Genomic DNA, 25,440 nt, shown 5'->3' with positions numbered 1-25,440 from the left:
GTACAAAACTTAAATCCATTATAATTTACTTAAATTGGGTTTCAAACCCTTTTGTGGTGTTAAAATATAAATTAGAGCTAATTTAAATGTTTGATTTACTTCCATAATAATATAATAATAAGGCTTCGTTTAGTAGATAATGTTCTATGCAATAGTATTCGTTTAACGAAATTCACCACTGCTCCAGTTGAAGGCCGTACTTACTGTTTACAATAAACCTTTACATAAACGGTCAAAATGTTTTCCTATTTTTATAACCGCTCCAGTTAAAAGCTTCCGAGATGAAGAAACGAGCAGTGTTGCCGTTCCCGCAGCATTGGATTTCCTTCCAGCAATTCCTAGCCTCAGTGTTGTTTATTCACAACAAGAGGAAAGCGATATAAAGTTGGCCCTAGCGAACGAGATCTTTAGCGGGAAGCTTGTTGAGAGACGGATAGCCAGTTTATTACTTTGAAAGCAAAGCCTACTTTGCATAGTACTGAAAACTATTGCTTACATTTGAATATATTTAAATTATGAATGGCATACTTGTACACAAAAATAATGAATGATGAAATATTTAATGCTCTTATATTATTATATAAAGCAGTGGCGTGGAGTGAAATATGTAGGATATAAGGTTTATACTGTTTAGGAAGGTGGATACTTGTCAGTCATTTTTACAGAACTTTAAAAATATATAATAATATTTATTATGATATTACTATTGCTACACATTAAAGTCAACGTAAGATACGAGTAATATCATAGTATTATACTCCGTTTACACGTGGATTTACTGCTGACAGTACATACTATTATCACGGCCGTAACATTAAAATGCATGTGTAAACAAGCATTATCGTGCAAGTTACAAGATATTCTTTTGAATTTTCACGAAATAGTTGGAACGTGCATGACGTATGCGCACGCGTGGTGAACCTACCGAAAAAAAAACAATGAAATACAATGCACAGAGCATCTTTGACTGTAATCAATTTTCACAACCTATCAAATAGCACCAAACAATAGCAACAATGCGTCTCGCTTACGCTTTGAGATTGGCGAGACAGTCAGCACTTTTGCGTGTAAACAGTTATTATCGCGATAGTTTAATAATTTACGCACTAGTGGTGCCAGTAAATACATGCACGTCTACTACAGGCGCTATTAAGAAAATATATGGACATTGGATTAAAAATTTAATTAAACCCTGAACAAAAAAACATATGAGATAAAATTTCAATTCCTTCGAATCAATTCAAAGTATCTAAAATTAAATTAAATTTAACTAGGTGTAAAAATATAATTTTTGAAATGATCTAATTTTTAAATATTTGCAGATTGAAGGCTGATAATAAAAAGCCTTTACTGTAGTGCAATTTGTTATAATAATTTGCCGGTAGATTTAACGATATTCAATGTTTATATATAGTATTGTATCTACATTTACATCAATTAAACATAAATCGTAAAACGTGGCACTATTACTTATTTTATTGAAATTGATGGCACAAGGTCTTGAAATATGTCAATGGAAAAAACTACGGTTTATTACACTAATTGCCATAGGTTAACTTACTGTTTATGAACTTGTTTAAAATTGGATTCGTTGTTGATCATCGAGTCGTCGTATTCGCTGGTCGTATTTGAGTAGGTAAGAAGCAAAAGGGCTTTCTTCATTTTTTTAATTTTGCAATAGTTAAAATTAAACCAAATAACTTTATTATTATTAATTTAAATAACGGTAAAAGTAACTCAGTATTTATAATATAGGTATCTAAAAATCACTCAAAACTTTGACAATATTTTTATATGCATACGTCAATGTATAAGTGATGGTGAGAATCCCTTTTGCTTTTGATATGAGTACACATTTATCATTCAATATTTAATTAAATACCAGCCACTTCTAAATTCTCACGTAGTCAAAGAAATTCTATCTCATTTTAATAGTATACATTAACTTTCAAAAGTGTTCATATTCATAACAAAAATTAAGTTATATTTTACATGTTAAATAATATAACATTCTCAATTATAGAACGATCGATATGTATTGATGGAGCACGGAAGCCTAAATTTATAAAATAATCTTTAATTGTATAGACGAAAATTTCGATTTTTTTTTACAATACACCAAACAATCTCATGAAACAAATTGTTTTTTTTTAATATTGTACCTTTATTACTCAGTTTATTTTCTGGTGACTAGTTCTTAGGACTCTTGCCGTCCCTTAAATCCTGCCGCCAGGGTGTTTCACACCCCTAACACCCTCGCTTGGCGCATCCCTTCCCATCGACTTAAACATGAAAGTGGGGTGACTCTACTTGGCAGGCCATGTCTCAAGGGTGGATGATACCCAACCCCCAAAGAGGCTCGTCTTCAATATGACGGAAGACACTGCTGTGGTTGGAGTGTATATAAAAATACGAACGTTGGGGCTAATATGGTGGGGTCTTGTGACAGTTATTTGTAAATAGTTATATTTCCTGGTAGGTAGGTGGGTAATACCCATATTGGGATCACAGAGATTATGAATATAATTTTGTATCGTAAATATTTCACTATATAATGTTAACATTAATATTTTACTAATGGTTTTATAAATGCGTTTAAAATTAATAAATCTAATATTCAATTAAATTTCTAAAATTCAGTTTGTTATACTGCGCAGAACAAACTATAGTTATTCATATAATGTTTATATAAACGTCGGCTTACTGGTAATATTAATTTATATACGGGATTATCTACCTATATTGTATACAGGTTGGCCAAGAAGTTTCTGTTTTTAATTATGGGTTTTATAATTTGCAAAGAAAAATAATAACTAACAAAATATAGTATAGGTACTCCTGTCAATGAGAAGCGAATTAAAGCGCGTCTGCTGGGAAATAAAAATTACAGCACTTATATGTTCAAATATATTATGATGCACGTCACATACTGTCACGTTATGTCACAATAAACTGCCACAGGAAAAAAATGTGTAATGACATTTTTATTGGTGTTTAAAATGTTATCAGACTGATGTTCCCATCTCGTAGCACATTTTGATCCTTTAAATAAACATTGTCAGTTCTGCAAAATCTGGCGAAATCACCAGATCAACAATGAGGTCCTGTCCAAATTTTGTCAAAATCCGACTGCGCGTGTTGATTTGTATAAAGAAAAACCGAAGGACGGTACAAACATACATACAAATATATTCTATATCTAAATTTAAAACGCATAATTCTGACATCCAATAATTTTATACAAGATTAAAAAAAACAAAGGAACGTTACATCTTAATTATATCACCTGCATATTATCCACTCTTATCTTAAAATAAAAATAAACTTATATAAATTCCATCTTCTGTCACAAAATATGTTTATATGACAATTATTTAATGTCAGAAAGAGTCAATTTCAAAACGTATTCACGATTGATACGAATAAATCGTATTGGAACAAGTTGGGTATATTTATAATAAATTTTTATTTAGTTTTTTTCCGAGCGTTAGATCTAAGAATAAAATTATTGCTTATTTATCAAACTTTATGTGGAGTGGGCAAGGTAAACAAGTTACTTTAAAGAAATTCAAATGCACTACAGCGGCATACTATGCAATTATATCGTAGTGCCCACCTGCAGGCATGGATAGTATTATTAGTTCAGCAGAATAACTTGGGTGCCTTCAAATATATATATATATATATTTTCTCTGTCAACTTATGAATTGAATTCTAACAAAAATGCATGTGGAGTGGGCAAACTAAACGTTATTAACTCGTTTGAAATTATTTTTTAAACGGATACCTGCATATTATTTCACTTAAAACAAATCTTGAAATTTCCACTGTACCAATTTCTCACATTATAGTAAATCTCACAATTGCTTTCATAGTGAGTTATTCCGGACAGCTAGCATAATATTAGTTTTAACCCTAAGGATGAATTTACATTAAGCTAATTAGTGCCAATATTATTTAGAACTTTTGGTCGGGAAAGTAAATAAATATCTTTACTGAATAATTCATATAAATATAATTAATTAATATTCATATAATCAATAACTTTATATAAATCTGTAAGTACCTAATGAATTGCCGGTATATTATTATATTCGTGTATTGTAAGTATTATACTAAATGCGGAATAAAATAACACCTTTAAAAGACTTTTTATTCTATCTGGAGCTATAACCCTTTATGGATCTTGGCCTCCTCTAGCCTTAAGAATGTAATTATTCATACAAATCTGTACAAGTGAGCAAGCTAGATGTATTAACTTATTTACATATTACTTTTTAACATTTATATCTATTGAACATACATAATTTCCAGCGCTCGAAATGGAAAAGTTTACGAACCGGAGCGCTCGACAAATTTTCTGAAGATATTTACATAGTCATCAAATCGTATATGTATTTTATAAAAATAAGTGTGTCAGATTTTCTATTCTATAGCCTATCTAGCTTAGACGGTCAACATATTTTTTCCACGAGACGGAACGATAATTTTACAAATTTCACGAGCCGGAACGGTGCTTCGGTGCGTTCCGTTCCATTTCGAGACCTGATAATTTTGAGAAAATATATTATAACCAGGGAGCTCAGAAATAATGGGAACTGAAATACATAAGGGGTAAGACGATAGCAGGTAACCGACTCGAGTAAGGAAGAATCCGGGTTAAACTTACACACGTGTCAAGAATACGTTTTACGTCGAATACTGAAAACTGCTCTCGGTTTATGCATTTACGCTCATTTAATGTTGGTGTATTACACACACTATTGCACATGCATAATACGTGCTTCATTTTCGTAGGACACTCACACATTCAAAACCCTGCATCAAGATGCGGCGTATTGAATATAGCCCATCGGTATTCTATTTATTATCTGTTCTGTGATTATAACTAATAGAAAAAACCTCTATGAAAAAAATAAGACACCGCGCAGGAATCGAACTTGCATCTTTCGGGTATCGCGCCCATGCACATAGACCACTATGCTAAGGCGTCATACTTAATTGCTACAAACTTTCAATCAATGGCTTTTAATACTCTCTGAAGCGTTTTCCAAATTGGGCTACTATTGGCAATCGACTTTTGTATTTTAAATCAAAGTAGGTAGGTATTACTTTAATTTGTAACCAACGTCACGGATCACTCCAAGATTTTTTGTTGTAACTTACTTGAACTTGCCTATAATTTTAAATTAACATTTTTTTATTTAACGAATAATTCACAAGATTTCAGAATGTAGCATTCTAATTATTGGTTTATTTTTCAATAATTTGTAATTCTGTGGGGTTCGTTTTGGGTCATCAATGTGGGGTTCGATTTGAGTTACCACTGTGGGAGTCGTCGACGGGTCGTACGTATAAGATGGATGCAGGAGCGAGTTTTATTAGTGGTGTAACGGTCTGTACAATAATATGTTACAGTAGTTATGTTACGAGTACAATACTAAACTGATGATACGGATCCGAGGTCCGTATCTCGGTACAATGAGATGTTGTGCGGGACGATACGGAGATTGAGATAGTAACAGACCGGAAACGTATATTCGAGTGACATTTCCGATGAATTATTATTCGCTATTTATACAATCAAAATAATATTCTATTTATTGAAATAATCGAGTAAGCCGGCGTTTGCGTCAATGGATGACTGACTAAGTGAAAACGTATATGCGGAATTTATTATTACGGTCAGCTCCTTACCGAGTTTGCTGTAATTTGACACTACGATAATACATATTAAAATTTGTAATTCTATATCTCTATAATTCTTTGAATAAAAATTTTGTACGCGCATTAGAAGTTATCCTTCTTTGGTGTAACAAAACAAAATAAGCCGTTACTTGAGTCTATTAATATTACAGAGGATTAGGTTGATAAAACGTAAACGATGCATCTATGTCTCATATAGCACAGGATAATTTTAATTTAATTATTGTATTGGACCAAAACTCATCTTTGCCATACAGCGGTTATAATCGATTCAGAAGTGCCCATGATGAATTAATAAAAAATCTAATATGTTTAAAATTAAATTTTAATATATTTTTTGAATTATTTACCGACTCTAAATTCACAAAATTTATTTATTTATTGATATATAATTTAAATCATAAATAATACTTACATAAATATAGCCTCAAATCTTGATACACAATCTTTACAATGAAAAATACACTCCAATATAAATAAAGTTTTATGAATATAAATTAACAGTGTAGAGTGTTAGTTAGTCTCCGAAATTTGTTTATAAACATATACCAATATTTATTATGACACAATATTGGTTATGTTTACAACACGCGATCTTTACTTGGTTGTATTAAACGACTAACTAAATGACACTATGCGCATGCCTAAATGACCGAAATGAATATAATCATAATAATAAATTATGTGTTACTTCGTCACACGCCAAAAATACACTCTGATCGGTTTTCCCAAACGCGCCAAAAGAAGTATAACTTCAAAAATAGTTAATTAAAAATTGATATTTCACTTTTATATAATATTAAAATAAAACTTGAAATTTATACTATACAAATATTATTTTTCATTAGTAAATAATACATCTCACCATACCATATTTACTTTCGGGCAGTATATATTATAATACTGTGATATATAACACAAATAAAGCTTTGCCCTCTTCAATTTTCCCTCTCCACACCTTTAGATCTCCAGCATACGTTGAAAAGTTGAAAAGTATGAGGTCAAGTAGTGATATTTTACGGAGATATATTCTGAATAGAGTAAACAAACCAGCTTTTGCAAGCTGGTTTATAAGAAAAAAAAATATTCCTTCCATTAAGGAGGGCAGATAATTTTCCTCGTTAAGGTCGCTCTGCGGAAGCTTTTGGGAATTAATACGATTTTATAAAAATGTTAGGCGCTTGATTTTTATAAACACTTTGGCTTTTCCGTTTAGATTTCATTCTCTATATATTATTCGAGTATGCTTTGCGCTAAAAGCCCAAAAAAATCGTTTATTTCTACTATACAGAAACAAACAAAAGCATTTGTTTTACTTCTGGCAACGACTTCTGTGATTTGATTCTGTGGCCAACACAATACGCCTAAGTAGATACTTAGTTTTCTTTACGTATTTCTAATGTTGCTGGATAATATTTTGAAAAATATATATTAATCAATCATCCCCTATAATAATATAAAATCACATTTAGGTCATGCAGTAAAAATTCCGCAATACGTAGTCATCACACGTTCACAAATATACGCAGTTAGTATTAACCCATAGCTTACGGGCCACACAAAATTGTGTTTTTGCTAGTGACTTTTCAAATGCAAATAAACACGTTAATTACAAAATTAATTAAAAGGGCCCGTTAGCATTGTGTTTATCTGTACCTCAGAAGCAGACGGATGCAACTCCATTTTTGGGGAAAATGAGTTTTTTTAAGAATCGTCATGCTGAAGGCTTTTTTTATTAGAGGCAGAGAGATGGAAGTCCTAGTCCAAGATATGCATAGCATACAGATGCAAATGCCATACCTACCTTAGAAGCAGAAGGATGCAAATCCAATAATTCACTAAGATAAAATTCTCTCAAACCGTCTGCAATATATACTAGACGAGAACCAGCCAAGAGAACGAGCTTTAGAGGAAGATACACCACTATGGACCATATCCAAGTCATCAGAGAAATCAGAGCGGAAACAGGAATACAAGCTGCCGCTATCCATTGGTTTTATAGACTATGAGAAAGCGTTCGATTCCATAAAGAAATTTTCAATACTCGATGCACTCAGAAATCAAGGAATCCCCGGGTGCTATATAAATATTTTCAATAATAATAATAATATATACAGTAGCGCAACAACATCTCCATAAACCATCGCGCATTTTCTATCAGCAAAGGAGTCCGAAAAGGTCATACAATCTCACCTAAACTATTTACAGCTACACTTCTCCAAAGCAGAATGCAGGAACTCGCTGGAGTAAGCAACAAAGTAGGCTTGAAAATAAATGTATCAAAGAAGAAAGTCATGTTTAACTGCTTTGCGGGGCGGGCCAAAAAGAGATCCTCATCAATGACATTCAGCTCGAACAGGTGAAAAACTACATCTATCTGGCACAAGTGTCTATAGATGGATGTATATTTGATGAAATTGTTCGCAGAGTAAAGTTAGCTGGAATGCTTTTGGCCACCTGAATAATTTATTCAAAAATGACCTGCCACTGTGCCTAAAGTGCAAAGTGTTCAACCAGTGTGTATTTCCCGTAATCACATGCGTGTGAAACATTGACCCTAAGTAAAAGAGAGATCCAGAAACTGAGAGTAGCACAACGTGGTATGGAAAGGTACATGCTGGGCATAACGCAAAAGAACAAAAAGAGGAATGAGTGGATAAGGGAACAGACGAGGACTAATGATGTGATAGAGTTTGCTAAAAACCTCAAATGGAAATTGGCTGGACACATAGCTCGAAGAAAGGACAATCGTTGGACACATTTAGTCATCCAGTGGTATCCAAGAGGTACAAAACATCCGCAAGGTAGACCTAGAGGCCGCTGGATCGATGGAATGATAAAGTTCTGCGGAAAAACTTGGCAACGCAACGCACAGGAATGAGAGAAATGGAATCAGCTTGGAGATTAGCGAGGCCTTCATCCAGCAGTGAATAGATTCAGGCTGGTGATGATGATGATGACATATTAAAATTAAAGTATTTTTATTACATAAAATAGTATTCTTTTAAGCCTCTCGCTCTCATGTTTTAGAATATAGTCTCATTTCAGCACATAAATGTGCAGTGGTGTTAAGATTGTTTACATTTATTAATTTTTAAACGCATTTATAAAACCATCAGTATAATTTCTGTTGACATTATTATAGTGAAATATGTACAATAAAAAATTATATTGATAATCTCTGTGATCCCAAATTTGACAAGAATTAGGCATTTTATTATTCAAAAAATGGGCAAGATTAACACATTTGAAAATAATTCTAAAGATACTAATTGTAAGCTATGTCTTTGACCATTCAAATGTGATAAACATCCTACGAATAATGATTATTTTATAATAATTATTGACCTAAGAATAAGGTAGTGTTTTTTTGAAATACGCCATTTCTTTTCGCATTCCCCAGTGGTTAAGCTACAACATACGGCCGTAGCTATAAATTGACAAACTATAACTGAAATAGGGAGTAAGATCACGATAACGCGCGTGTTTGAACATGTACCATTTAAAAAAAATCTTTTTTCGATTAGATTCGAAGCTTAATTTACACGTGAGATATGGTGGCTCTTTTCGCAAGTACACTGTATTTTTCAGGATGATCGCGACCAGTGGTTGATAACATGATTCCGACAAATAATATGATATGAGTACCGACAAATCAATAATTCAAGGGGATTTATTTAAAAATATAGAAAATCGCTTAAATACACAGAGTAACATTTGGGGCACATCACATTGCCCTTAACCTTGGCGATAAGTAGGGGGCCCCGCCAAACATTCTGGCCTAGGGCCCCGCTTCAGGATGTGAGGGCCATGACTAGCGCTACTATCGCAATTCAAAATTTTATGCTGTGGTCTGACTATAAAGAGTATTGATTGTGAGAAAAATCATGCAATAGTTCGACGCAAAGTTATGTGTAAAAGTGCTCTAGGTTTTTTAGGTTTCAAAAAAAGTTCAACATAACGACATTGAAAATATTTCTTTCTTATAAAACACAACTTACTGCCAATTTCGTGAAGAATAATTAATTATACTGTTTACAAGAGCATCAATTGTCTTTCGATCTAACGAGCTAAGTTTTCCCAAAATAGAATGTTATCTCAACTCAATTTTCCGGCTAATAAATTTGATAATCTTCAGGATGTCGTTGATGCTATATTATACTATTTGTAATATCTCTTTGGGTCCTTGACAGAAGCATCTTTCTAATATTAATGACAAAATACCCAAAGAGATTAAAATAATTATCGATTAAAGATAAATTAGATTATTGAGAAATGTTAATTATATTAAACGTATATTATATAATTAAACAGATATTTCGAATGAATAATTGTATCGGTATAATTATCAATTTAAAAAAATAGTATTTTCGGCAATCAACAAAATATTATCCTTTCTTACTTACTTACTCTCGTATCCGAAAATTTGTACGTAAACAGTTCACCGCAGGACACTTATTCGTGCGCCGCAGTACGTGAAACATGAGTTCGTGTAACATTTAATCAAATGACGAGTTCTTCGTTAAACATTTCACCGTGGAATACATTTGTACGTATGCTAAAACATGTGGAGATGTTTTTACTAGGTTAGGTTAGGGTTAATCTAATTGGAACAGTACTATTTGCAGGGTGCCGGACGAAATCCCGAAGGCCGAAATCCCGAATGCTGAAATCCCGAATGGCCGAAATCGCAAACCGCAATTTTTTACAAGAGAGACAAAAACCCATTTTTTGTGAAAATATAAAAAAATAAAAAATATATACATCACTAATTGCGCAATCTTGAATTGCGCAATTTTAGCAAGAGTGGCAAAATCCATTTGTTCCACAAAATTGTCTCTCCTGCAAAAAATTGCGCAATCTGCAAAACCCATTTTCCGCAAAAAATGGGTTTGTCTCTTTTTTAATTGCGCAATTATTGGTGTTTATATTTTTTTACTTTTCGGGATTTCAGCCTTCGGGATTCCAGCCATTCGGGATTTCAGCGTTCGGGATTTCGGTATTCGGGATTTCGGCTTTCGGGATTTAGGCTTTCGGAATTTCGACCCAAACCCCTATTTGCAAACTATTGCCGCATTTAGTTAGATACGTACAAATGTATTCTACGGTGAAATGTTCAACGAAGAACTCGTCATTTGATAAAATGTTATACGAACTCATGTTTCACGTACTGCGGCACACGAATAAGTGTCCCACGATGAACTGTATACGTACAACTTACATGTAACCACTTATTCTACCCTGTCACGCCCCAGTGCATAGTGCAAGCATAAGACCACGCAACTAACCTCGGTTTATGTACTTTTTTAGCACCAGGGCAATGGCGAATGGTGGAGGTAGGCTGTTAAGATCCGACATAGATAGTGTACACTAAGTTTTGTCATTCAAATGTTTTTGTTTTCATTGAACTAATACTACAATCTGTATATAGTCTTTGTTAGTTTTTAAAATTCAATTAAACCCTGCATAATCCAAGCCATGTAAATAATAGTAAAAATATATTCATTTATCGATAATATATCTAAAATTATGCCATTAAACCATAATACATAATTTAACTATTTTATATATAGAGAGTATTTTTATCGATTGTGGTTTGGTTTAAGCAGGGGTAATGAATTTAAAAAAAAAACCAAACATTGCCATCTGTAATAATATGTATTCTTAATTCAACAAAATAAATATGACTGAAAAAGTGTGCACAATTTTTATCGGATTTCTCATAGCATACCAAAACCATTATGGTTTGGTTAGGCAGGGCTTAATTGAATTTCGGAAACTAACAATCACCACATGGGAATTGTATTCTTAGTTTAATGTATATAAATAAGTACGACTTACAAAGTTTAGTGTGCACTATCTATGTCGAATCTTAATAGCCTACAACCACTGCACCTGGATGCGGGAGGTTCGACTACGGTAACAGAATTCTTGAGGCCATGTCATAAGACTGCACCCGAAATACATGTCTAAGTCACGTGAATAAAAAATAATACAGTTAAAATTACAATGCCAACATGAGTGGAACAAAGTTGTGGAGAACGCTATCAAATCGCAAAGGTCACGATCCTCAGTCATTAGTAGGGAGCGGATTTATGCAACAAAAAACATGACTATATGCATGCACATATGCACTTAAAATCATTGAAATATGCAATAAAACCAATGAAATATGCATTTAAAAATTGTAATTTTTATGGAAAAATATTGTAAATACCCACTTCACCCAATATTACCGATAAAAATCGAATAACAAATTAATAATCTTAAGCAATATATTATAATAACAAAAAACACAAATAATCAATATAAAGTTAATCAATTACAATTTTCAAAATAGTTTTTTTACAAGTAGGTACAAATAATTAAACAAGAAATGTAAATGTAAACTATGGAAACTAAGCACAACTTAAAAAAACAAAAAACGACACACTTAGCTATTCCTAAATACTATTTGCTGTTTTTTTGTCCGAAAAGTTACAATATTTTTTCAATATTCTCTGGCATTAAATTTTCCGCATATCTGTCAATATTTTGTTTATATGCGGAAAATGATCTCTAAACGTCCACAAAGGTGATGGCGCAAAGTTTAAATAAAGGTTTTTCACTTTTTATGATAAATTTATGAAATGCTCGGGGATGCCATTAAAAATGCAAGTGCATCTACCTAATTTAGTTATGTTTCGATAAAATTATGAATGCAAAAGCCCTAAAATATGCATTTATTAATGATATATGCTCTTATGTGTCAAATATGCATTTATATGCACAATAAAATTTTATTTTTGGATTCTGCGTGCTTCGAACCGGATTTCTGTGCAACCTCCATAGCTGTGCGTACACCCTAACAAAACATGCACTAGCATATAAATCCGGGCCCTAGTCATTAGGTCCAGATAAGAAAAAGAAAGAAAAGATAAAAAACTAAATCTAAAATCATTGATAAAATAATGTCAGTCTACAAAAAAATATATTTTATAAGATATTATGTTGTTCGCCTTATTTTCTAAACGACGGCCGGAAGTATTTTCTTTTCTTGGCAATATTTTCAAAATATTGTTCTATTTTTTGTATTTCCGTTATTCGGATTTTCAACATGTAGTATATTTTTTTTATGACCATATCTCCAGAAGTTGATCTCAAGCGACGCTTGACTGACGTTTCTCTCCGTAAGCTTCTAAGTTGATGTTGAATAATAATATGTTATGACAGATTGCTGCAAGATGTAACAATAATATCATAAAGTATGTTTATTTGAATTGACATTGGATGGAGTGAAAAATATTTTTATAATAAAAATCAATTCTTCTTTTTTACAATTCATTTACTTCCATCTACCACCATGCCAGATTAAATAGTTAAATTGAATGCGATTCACAATTAGAATGTCTTTCCCTAAGCAACACATAACCTGCATATATCACTGCGAGTAGGGTTAGTGAACAATAATTTGTAGATACGAGTACATACGTATTAAATAATATATTACAAAAACAGTTTTTACTATAACTGAATTCCTCAATTTTTGTTCCTTCGTAATATTATCATAATATGTAGTTCGCGTAAAATTCTCTTTCCAAGTAGAATTCGATATAATTTAATAATAACTATGAATGATGCAATATCTATACATAAATAAATAAACTGAAATTTCTTTTACTACATTGTTTAAATGCAGGTCACGTGGTTATTTATAGCCTATTAGTACAAAAGATTTCTTGATTTATGTGAAGTTTTCTGAATTTTTGTAGAGCCCCCGAGTTTCGTGGAACCCGATTGAGAATCACTGAGATCATTAAGCCGACATATCGATATATAAATTTATATTAATAAATTAAGGTAATTCTAACATATCACTTAACTCCAAAGTCAATAAAATAAGTGATAAATGTGATATGTCGTATTCAGGTAGTTTATTATCTCGGGAAGTTGACCGTCAGGCGTTATATTTTTTAGCACGGCCGCCCATGTCATTGGATAACACAATTAACACATCTTACTTGATTCCAAATGCATCCGATTATAATCTTTAATTGAGTTTTTAATCGAATGCATTTGGAATTAAGAAAAATGCAGTGTGGTGTGTTAACAATTACTGAGACTACTAAATTTGCAAACACAGTTCGTACACAAAAACATATTTTGCGGCAAAATACAATAAACTGTTTTATAGACTAATATAAAACCAATTTGTATGATTTTTTAATTCATTTGTAGTGTAGTATATTTAAAACAGAAAATCAAGTGAAATTTATTAATTTCAATATTAATAAAGAATTTATTTACATTTATTTTAATGTTCGTATTAGATTGAAACTGAAAGTTGTATTGAGCCGTTTTTGCAATTAAATTTTGAATTAATCCACCTATGCAAGTATGCTTCTAGTCATATATCATTAAAATGCTAGTCACATTACACAAAATCTGAGCTCCTCTTGGTTAACGTCGTTTTTGAAACTAAATAATTATGGAATAAGCCACATTTGAAAGTTTCGCGTTATTTTGATGTGATAATTTGTATGCAATGACATTATTAAATGGACAACTCACTTCATACCGGCGCGCGCGAGAAATTGTGCATAAAAGTCATTCACAGATGTATAGGTAGATGTCACGTGACCATATGACGTATCCATTTCCATTATGCGATACAAGCTTCGAGAATTTATAGTAATATAACCTTTATTGTAATGGCGTATTAGTGTCATGACTCATTGCGTTAGAAACAGATTCTCGGTTACTTACGAATTCTCGGAGATTAGACGCAAGTGAGCCCAGCGCATCACAGGCGACTGTCCAATGGTTTCTGTCACTCAATTGCATTGAATAAACATTATCTTAAAATGGAATTTTATAAATAATAAATAATACTAACACATGAAAAGTGATATCCCATCTTTCTTGGAGTGTTTAGTAGATTTTTTTACAATTTTTAACTAGACACATTGGCATTTTGTAACACAATAATAACGGTGGAGTCAAAACCTGACAGTCAGAAATTTTGTATGGGCAGACCCAGCGGTGTCGCCAGACCGCTTGCAAGCAGAATGTTCATTTGAGCGTAGGATACCGATATTAAAATATAAATTTCGCCATCCGGCAGACCCGACACAAAGTGAGTGTCATTTTATTTTCTAGATGCTTCGTCCATATTAATGTCATTGTTTGTATGTAATAAAGCCGATTTTGAAGCTAGTCTAAATATTCTACAAAGTATATGGAATGGAACGAGCCGTGTTTGAAAACTCTTAATTATTGTAAATAACCCCCTTATTTGTGGAATAATTGCATCGAGTAATATCAGTGTTATTTTAGAGCAATGAAAATAACGAAAACGTGTTAACTATTTAGAATAACTCTGCTGAAACAATTTGACGATTTAAATAATTAGATATTCTCTTATAGTAAGATAGAAATATGGTGATGGGTTGCTAACGATAATTGTATCATGCAACAGCTGTTTCACTTTACAGTTTAAATTGCTCTTAAGACTGTGTAAACTTTATCAAATTAAAACATATGCTAAGTTTAGAAGAACACACCGCGCTATGCGTTTCTGAAATCCTGAAGTGGCATAACCCACCGCGGAGCACCCACTCACTTGGCTCGTTGTTCTTGCCGTAATGTTAAGGTAATATTTTACGTCTCGTAGGGTAACTCCGTGGGTAGGAAAACCATAAAATTGACCTGGCAGTAATATTACAACTAAAATTATATCGATATAACAACGTTGTTTATTCATATTTGAATAATCGGTCTTCTTGCGTAAGCCAAGATCTAATTCGAGCGCTTAATGTCAAATAACACTATCTACAAAAGTGTCATTTTACAGGAGAGCCAAAAAACGTTTTCTTAGTTTTTTATAACTAACAAAGGCCCACGGTGGCCGCGCGGCATAAGCGTTGGACTATCATGCCGTGGGTCCCAGGTTCGAATCCTGGGTCTGGCAAGTACACATATTGTTTTTCAATATGTGTGTGAGTCAGGGTATGGACCTAATAGGTTGAGCAAGTGGCTGACATCCATTTCTCGTAAAAAAAAATCTGTTATTACAAACCTCTACTCTGTGGAGGCCCATATGATCCTATTAGGATCGGACATGGTTAAAAAAAAAAAAACAAAGTTTATTTTAAACCTAATGTTCATATTTTGTAGTTTATTGTGTATTGTAAATTTATCTTGCTTATGGTGATGTTAAAATTTATAGGTATATGTTTAAAAAAAAACTTTATTTAGTTACCGTTACAATTTACTGATGATTTAAAGACAGGCATAAATTTGTTTGACTGTCATGTCGCCGAGAATGTCAAATAACGTTATCTAAAAAAACTTTTTTGTAGATAACGTTGTTTGATTTTAAGCACTCGAATTATTATAGTTGTTGCACTAATTGAATATTTTTTTAATAATATAATTTATTTAATTATTAATAACTAGAAAAAATACCAAGTGAAAGTGCTACTGCGATAACAGAGCTATATGATAGTACTGCACTAGTAAAATGTAAGCACATTTTGTTAAACTATTATGAGAGTAAATTCTACTAAGTAAAATATGATTACTCAATTAACGATAAAATAACATAAGAAGCGTGAAAAAAGTTATGATACATTTTCCATTTTTACGGTTGTATTGACATTATAATTTAATTTACAACAGACCATGGGGGCCAATGACAGTAGTGTAGTGAAAATGTAGTGCAGTAGTAAAAGTTAAACGATAACATAAACACACAGACTTTGAGAAAACAACATAAATATATTGTGACTTCACCGGGCATCGAATCCGGAGTCCTCGGGTGAGGGCCCAGTGCCTTACGCTTAGGGAATCCAATCCCGAGCCAAAATTCTGATCCCGGGATTTCGGGATTACAATTTGACAATCCCGGGATCCCGGGACTGGTCCCGGGATTGGCATTTTTTCCATTGTTAATATAACATTTTTATATTTACAAATAACATTGATAAAATCGGTCAAAAATAAATGTAGTATAATTTATACTATTTAAGACATTCTTAATATTGTATACGTTCAATCTTGGAAATACACAAGTTTAACGGAGTAAATAATATTGTAATTTAAATAATATTGTAAATTTATTAGGAGATTGCTGTTTCTGATAGTAAAGACTTAATGAATGGATTAGCGAGATTTAAAATAGTACAGCAAATAATCATGGCGTACTTATGGCCTTTTCGCTTCATAAATCTAATTAGTCTGACAAATATGAAACTGCCGTAAAACATATGATATCATGGTGGAATTACTTTGTTAAAAGTGCGAAGCATTGTTTTTTTCCGATCTTTCCATTTTTAATAATTAATGTTAAAAAATAAATAAATCGGCAACCTACACATGGGTATAAATCAAACTTCATTCAAACTCAGTTTATTTCTAATGTAGTTATTTTTTATTAAAAGTATTTTTTCTGTTATATTTTCGCTTTTATTTTATTTTCCATAAAAATTGATAAAAAAAATCAATACCGAAATCCCGGGATTATGTTTATCAATCCCGGGATTCATAGGTATCGAAAATAGCTCGGGATCCCGGGATTGGAATCCCTACTTACGCTATAGACCACAGAATACCATTATTTATTATATTATTTTATTTTACATAGACATATTATGTTAGTTTTTCGATACTTATAATTTATTTGACAGTGGCAAAGACTCCATACTATGGTATTATATTTATGTTATTATAGCGGGTACGGATGTACTGATAAGATTGACTGGCGATGTAGTAGTGAGCCGAGTGATGGACTCGAATGGAGTGATGCGTTATGGATTGTCCTTGCTATTTATGCAAATGCAGTTCATGCATTACAAGAGACATTTTCGCAATTAAACAAGTTATAATAAATCCTACTTATATAGTTATGATTGATGAAATGCTGATGACTATCGCTTCCGCTCCATTGTTTTGTTTTAACAACAAAACATACATATTATGGTATCATTACTGTAGGATAATTAGCTCGTAGCTTAATAATTGGTGTGAATCCAGTGGTTACAGGTTCAAGTCCCATCAGTAGTCGTATTAAAAAAAAGATTTTTTTCTAGTAAGTATATTACTAAGATGTTTTCAAATTATGTATGTCCTGTAAATATGGCTGTCCTCAGACTTCTTTCAGTGACCTATCACATAATAAATATCTTCAACACGCACCGTTTGCCACTGCGGATATTGCCAGAGAAAATTAATAAATGAAACAGGAAGATTGGCTATTTTTATTACGGTAAACATTATTTACGTAGAGCATCATAGCAATGCAATAAAATATAATTCTTTCGTTCATCTAAAGTCAGAACGCGTGGTGACCTGGTTAAGTATTACCAAAACATAATATTTCTCTTGAAAGATAGAGGGGTTTCTTGGCAGTACTGAAAATGACTCCATCCATCAAAAGTATCCAGACTCACAGCACGTGTATGGATAATATATGGTTTTATACAATACTACAGATCCGACAAAAAATATTCCACTAAAAAACATTATTTAATAATATCTTAAGAAGATATGGACTGAACCAAGATATATGTAGTGTTCGATGTGTGGATTATGGTATTGAGGATGATGATGAAGAAGTCGAAGATGTATGCAGGAGCGAGTTTTATTTACAGCGTAACTTACTTACTTACTTAGGGTATGTGCTTATATATTTGGGCCACCTAGACGGTTTTTAGCGCCTATCCCCTTTATATGAAGTGCCTATCGGGAATGAAGCATGATTGAGGGTGAAAAGGACCCGGCCTCGGCGGTTTCGCGACCGACCGAGGCTAGGTTTTAGGTCTGGGAGAAGGGATCTCTAGTAAGTGTATTTAAAAAGTGTTTCTTGTGAACAAACATAACAATAAGGACCACCGCCGTCACAGGCCTCCATCGACTTTCCAACCCACATCTCGCTTCAGTCCGGTTCTGCGGAGTCCAGCGTTCAGTCCGTGGGGTCAGGCGTTGGTCCAATCCGAACCCGCTTTGGGGTTAGCTTCTTCCAATCCAGTCGAGTGCTCCCAGGAAGACTGAGAGAAGGCCAAAAAAGCAAGATCGGCATCCATAATCGCATCTTTATCGTGTGTTACGTTCGGGTCTTAGCCCGTTTGCTCATCAAAATTTGAGCCGCAGAGGGTGGAAAAACTCATTTTACAGCGTAACGGTCGGTACGATAGTATAAATACAATGACAGTAGGTACATAATATTATCTACTGAGATAGTTACGAGCTAGGTACTTAGATTCGAGTGACATTTTGATAAATCAGTATTCGTAATTTATACAGTCGAAAGTAATACCTAAACATTATATTCCCGTACATAATTATATTGAACGAGTCAGCGGTTTAAATACGAGTAGCTGTGAATTTTATTTATTGTTACTGTCATAATATAATATGATACTATGGAAAGGATATTAGACTAATTTTCCATTGCGATACCGTATTTAATATCGCCAATCAATCTTATACTGACAACTATATATATTACGGAGAGTAGGGCTTTAGTAGAGATGTGACTGTATTTACTTCGACTGACAGCATAGGGTGAATATTGACATTCTCAAAAGAATGACAAATGGGCGAATATTTTTGTCATGTTTCGAAGGTTGGCAACAAAATTGCAGTATACCTCTCTATCCTTGGCCATTAAAGTTAGTGGTCTCACCAAACCAACTACCCCGCACCACACCCAGTCTTAGTTCCAACGTATAGTCTTTTTATGGACGCAATATACACGGAAAGAAACAGCTTATAATTGTATGAATTTAGGATACATTACGATTTGGTTTTCTAGGTGTTCTGAATAATTTCGTTCTGATTATCCTAGACATTAATTTCAGGTGTAGATTTGGTATACTTGTTTCAACATTTTTGTACCTCTTCCGACAGCAAGAATCTCAGTTTAACTTGTGCCATTTGGTTCGTTTTTTACATCCAATCAAATTTGTTTTAAGTAATGACGAAACAGAGTTCGTTACATCTAAATTGTACATACCATATTTCACCGTAGCACAGTTCGCCGTGAGCTTTTTATCGGAAAGAGAGAATGTCACAGAAAATAGTCAAGCGGCGTTAAATCGCACGATCTTGGAGGCCAATTCACGGGTCCGAAACGTGAAACTATGCGGTTACCAAACGTTTCCTTCAATAAATCAATTGTGGCACGAGCTGTGTGACATGTTGCGCCGTTTTGTTGAAACCACAGCTCCTGCACATCATGGTTGTTCAATTGATGAACGAAAAAGTCAGTAATCATGGCTCTATAGCGGTCACCATTGACTGTAACGTTCTGGCCAGCATCGTTTTTAAAGAAGTACAGACCAATTATTCCACCAGCCCATAAAGCACACCAGTCAATTTTTCTGGATGTAATCTGGATGTATCATCACTCCAAATACGGCAGTTTTGTTTATTGACGTATCTATTCAACCAAAAGTGAGCTTCATCGCTAAACAAAATTCGCTTATGAAAATTGGGATCAACGGAAATCTTGTTTTAAAATAAATTTTCACAATTTGGAAGTGTTGTTCAGGCGTCAGTCTATTCATGTTGAAATGCCAAACCAAAATAAACATAAATCACTTAACAGCTGACAAAATGGCCGCCAATTAAAAAAGTGCTGCCAGCTTAAAGTTCTATACTTCTAAAAAAAACACACTTTATAATATGCCTCAAATATAGAACCAAAATTTTGATAGTCATTTCTTAAGTAAAGATCAATAATGCTATTATTTTTTTATCAGCCTGTAATCGGAGAAGTTTTTGAATTAAACATACTCTTCCTCGAATATCTCCAAGTGAGTAACTAACGATAAGAATGATGTGAAAATACAGTAACAGCGATATATCTACCTGTCGTTTTATTCCTTTCCCAGACAAAAGATTTAATAAGATATGAAAAAGTGATAGGTGCTTTTAGTTATTTTACGCAGGTAATAAATTTATCTTGCCCACATATTCTCAAGCTTAACTGTAATTGAATTTATCGTATTACATCTCGTAGAAAAAACTTGAAGACATGTTTTAGATAATATGACAGACAGCAGCCGTAGAATATAGGACATGTTATTGAGACCAAATATTTATTCGGCCTAAAAACCTTTATAATATAACATATTATTTTATTCTCTCATAGCTTCTATTTCAGTGGTTTCCAACATGTTTCACATCGTGGCGCATTTTAAAATTATTCATTTTACTTTGTAGAACTAAAACGCTCCCTTTGCTTACCAGCAAGGCTATTCTAACATATCACTTAACATACAGAAAGAGCTAAATTTGATAAATATATTACATGTGTATGTATTCATGCAGTTAATTTTTACAATAAGTTAACCATTTGATCTCTCAAAAAATGCTATTTGAGGGCTATGTTAACTTTTAGAGCGAGATAGAGTACGTCAATTTTACATATTATTGAGAATTGAGATGCGACTGTCTCTTGACTTGACCTTCATTTATAGTTTCCCGAGACCTGTCAAATATCGAGTGGCTAGTAGCAGCTAGTAGTAACATCATATTTGGAATTATACTTGTGTTGCAATCGTAATGACATGACTGAATAATATTGTAGGTTATGTTGATATGTCTGTCGTTTTAATACTAAATTCTTAGGTTCGGGCGTATCCGCCAGCACGAATATACCCGAATTTGGCCGAGATATCTAACAACCTAAATTTTCGCTTTATTAAGAATTTACCAACTATTGTAGATAGCTGATGATAACTGTCGATAACCGCCTTGTGTATGGAATGTCTTCCATGTTAATTTGGACCAATGAAAATAACGGAAACGTGCTAAAGTGCTAACTGTTAAGAATAGCTGCGCATATGTAGAAAATACGAAGCTAGCAATTCATCATCATCATCAGCCTGAATCTATCCACTGCTGGATGAAGGCCTCTTCAAGTTGCTTCCACTTCTCTCGGTCCTGTGCATTGCGTTGCCACGTACTTCCGCAGAACTTTATCATTTCATCGATCCAGCGGCCTCTAGGTCTACCTTGTGGACGTTTTGTACTTCTTGGATACCACTGGATGACTAGATTTGTCCAACGATTGTCTCTTCTTCGAGCTATGTGTCCAGCCCATCTCCATTTAAGGCTTTTAATAAACTCTATTACATCGCAAACCCTTGTCTGCTTCCTTATCCACTCATTCCTCTTTTTGTCCTTTCGCGTTATGCCCAGCATGCACCTCTCCATACCACGTTGTGCTACTCTAAGTTTCTGGATCTCTCTTTTACTTAGGGTCCATGTTTCACACGCATATGTCATCACGGGAAGCACACACTGGTTGAACACTTTGCGCTTTAGGCACAGTGGAAGGTCACTTTTGAAGACATTATTCAGGCGGCCAAAAGCACTCCAGCCTAGCTTTACTCTGCGAACAATTTCATCAAATATACATCCATCTATAGATACTTGTTGTCCCAGATAGATGTAGCTTTTCACCTGTTCGAGCTGAGTGCCATTGATGAGGATCTCTTTTTGGCCTGCAAAGCAGTTGAACATGACTTTCGTCTTTGTTACATTTATTTTCAAACCTACTTTGTTGCTTACTTCAGCGAGTTCCTGCATTCTGCTTTGGAGGTCTTCTGAGTCTTGCGAGAAAATTACTATGTCATCGGCAAAGCGCAGATGACTCAGGTATTCTCCATTTATGGGGATCCCTTTGTCATTCCAGTCAAGTTGCCTGAATAAGTCTTCAAGGGTAGCTGTAAATAGTTTAGGTGAGATTGTATCACCTTGTCGGACTCCTTTGCTGATAGGAAATCTGCGCGATGGTTTATGGAGATTTACAGATGCTGTTGCGCTACTGTATATATTATTGAAAATATTTATATAGCGTCCAGGGATTCCTTGTTTTCAACAAATAATCCAGTATATCGGCTATTTTCAAAATGTGTTTTCCGCTGTATTCCTGATAACCGAACAGTACCGATTTTTGTTTTTACGAGAAATGGATGTTAGCCACTTGTTTAATCTATTAGGTCCTTATTCTGGTCAAAGCACACATTAAATAACATCACGTGAATTTGCTAGACCCGAAATTAAAACCGATTATGTGAAATCTTTTTTATTTATATCAAACACAGCTTTAATATCGTGACCATACAGAAATGAGATGTATTTGTATGTATGTATTTATCGTTTTCTTTCATTCTCCTTGCCAATTCTGATTCCATTCAAAGAAAGCAACGTTTTAATTAATATTTCGCTAATTTTATTTCTAGGAGAGATACAAATAGTGGAATAGCAGGACGCCTTCCAAGGTCCTCAAGTATTGACTCCATGGTGGAAGCAGTATGGAATGAAGGCGGCGGACCAGTTAGGATTAATTCTCTTCATCCGAATCTCGCGTCTCCATCTGTTGGGCGCAGGAGTAAAGTGCATCGAGGAATCGCTGGTGAGTTTCTGCAAATATAATATAATTATTATAGTTTATTAAGCTGACATACATATGTACAATTATTTTATTGTTGGTTTAACAATTTAAAATTATTTTATTGTTATAATATACATAACAAAAATTATGATATATTTTGCCTATTTAATAATATAACATTCTGAATTAAAATGCAAAGTAACTTGAAACGACCAATTTGTATTAATAAAGCACGGAAAATTAAATTTATAAAATAGAGATTAACACATGGAAGAAAATGTCCCACTGAGGCAGACGAAACCGGTCCATATTTATTTATGAAAAGTGGAATAAGTTTTATTAAATTAATAAATAATACAATGCAGTTCTACCATGAATTGACAGTAGTTAACAAAATAATAGAAAAAGATTGTAGAAAATTGCGCCGCAGGAAACTTTTTGACCATCTGTGAAACAAGTTTGAGACAAATTGTTTTTCTTGAAATAGTGTACCTTTATGGCTCAGTTCATTTGGTAGTGACTGGTTTTTGAACTTTTGGCCCCCCTTAAATCCTGCTGCCCGGGTGTTTAACACCCCAGCTTGGCGCGGTCCTGCTTCCATATAGTTTTTTTTTTTAATTTAAATATTGTTAGACACTTATTTTGTAAGTCATATCGTAAATGCTTTAAATTTATAATTTGTCATGTTCATTAAATACAATAAGTATATAATATTTAAAATTAATAAATTTGTACTCTTCTATATAATAACATTTTTCTCTCAAAATATGAAGCCAGTAGAAGAAACTTTGAATATGTAACGATTTTATAAAGAATTATGGTAAATTTAAAATAGGTACAATGTCAGTAGAGATAATATTATGAGTGGGCCCATGCTCAAAGCTTGTTTCTGTATTTTATTGTTTGGTTATTGATAATTTGAATTTTGGTAGAATTGGCTTTGATTTGGAATTAATATTCCTTTGTTTAAATTTTACCTTCATTATTAATTTATTTTCAAGTCCTTTTGAATAAGAATTAACAATTACAAGCGGAAATACTTGCATATACAAGCTTTTCTACTTGTATATATTTTATATATATGCCACGCATATATACGCAACATAAGATACACAGAGATATAAAATAGAGTGCCTTTTTCAAAATGAGATACCTTCTTAGTAATCGAGACCTTAACCAAGATTTGAGTTTGCGTATCTTTCGCTGCTATATTCTCTGTGGTATAAAACCATGGACGCTAAACCAAGAGACTTCACGGAGAGTTGAGACTTTCGAAATTAATTTTTTGTTGACAAAGCCTCAAAATTCCATAAACTGATGGAGTTTTCAGCGTCGTGTCGGGTCTTCAATAGCTACAATGTGTCGCTCCAGAAATTGGCGAAGGCAACATCATTTTCTTCGGCTTGTAGAATCTTGTCGAAATTGCAGCTTAGCCGGATCGCACATCACAATTCGCCTCGTGTGCCTTACCGCCATAAATCAAATTTTCCGAGAACAGGCGGCCAGTGTTGCATGACACAACCTCGCACATCTATCTAGCGACAGTCGCGCGTAGCCTTCGAAACGTATTGATATTTCAATGCGGCGATCGGCAAGCTGGTATAGGAATGACCAATTCGTATGTGTTTCTTTGTGACTTCGACCCTCCGACTCGGAGCCCGAGAAGGATGCAATATGTCGAATGCAACAGCCAGATGTTTTTTTCAGACGAAACAGTTACATTCGGTCGATCTGCGAAGCTCCATTTGGCAACACGTGTTATGTTGTTTCGTTAAATAACGATGACGTCACATCGACGTATTCGACACGTTTTTAGGCGAGACGAGTTCCAATGTGCGAGCCGACTTACTGTGAAAGTCTTGAATGAAAAAAGGTGTTCCATGATTTGCATTTCACAGCACTCGCAGGTTTGGTCATCGGAGAACCCCCAGTTCACCATGTTGTCTCGAGTGCGCCATACCATGGTTTTCAGTCTGTTTATGGCTTTCCATGTACAGTACCCGAGACTGACTCCGAGTAGGAGATGCTCTGCTGGCTTTACCAAATCTTCGAGACCTTCATAGGCTATTTTCGCCTCCCATGCGGATAGTTAATCTTCTTCGAGTGGGACGGTCAGAGGTATGGTTGTCGCCAAAAAGCTTCTTCTGGATTTGAGCCTTGTTTTGCACATTTGATACCCATGCATGACGTGTCGCGGGTCCCTCTCTTGGGCTGCAAATGTTGACGTTCTCATTCAAATGGGAAAGGACCAAAAATTCTACGTAGTATCAAAACCAGACAGCTACAATACCTCAGTCACATTATGGCAGGATAAAACCACCCCAATTTCTCATCCAACGAAAGATCATAGG

The 25,440-nt window shown here is 33.8% G+C and overlaps 1 protein-coding gene across 1 annotated transcript in view; it reads left to right on the top strand.

Moving 5' to 3' along the window:
• Positions 1–25,109, top strand: part of LOC147070327 (uncharacterized) — a 160,031-nt gene extending 134,922 nt beyond the window's left edge. The window contains exons 5-6 of the mRNA XM_085949876.1: positions 22,938–23,110; positions 24,988–25,109. Coding sequence (XP_085806002.1) covers positions 22,938–23,110; positions 24,988–25,109 — 295 coding nt within the window. The remainder of the gene's footprint in view (positions 1–22,937; positions 23,111–24,987) is intronic.
• Positions 25,110–25,440: the final 331 nt, after the last annotated feature.

The sequence above is a fragment of the Rhyacophila brunnea genome, unplaced genomic scaffold (assembly GCF_057557595.1).
Source record: "Rhyacophila brunnea isolate RB1 unplaced genomic scaffold, BYU_Rbru_1.0 scaffold_22, whole genome shotgun sequence".
Lineage (NCBI taxonomy): Eukaryota > Metazoa > Arthropoda > Insecta > Trichoptera > Rhyacophilidae > Rhyacophila > Rhyacophila brunnea.
This window is presented reverse-complemented; position numbering and strand designations above follow the sequence as displayed.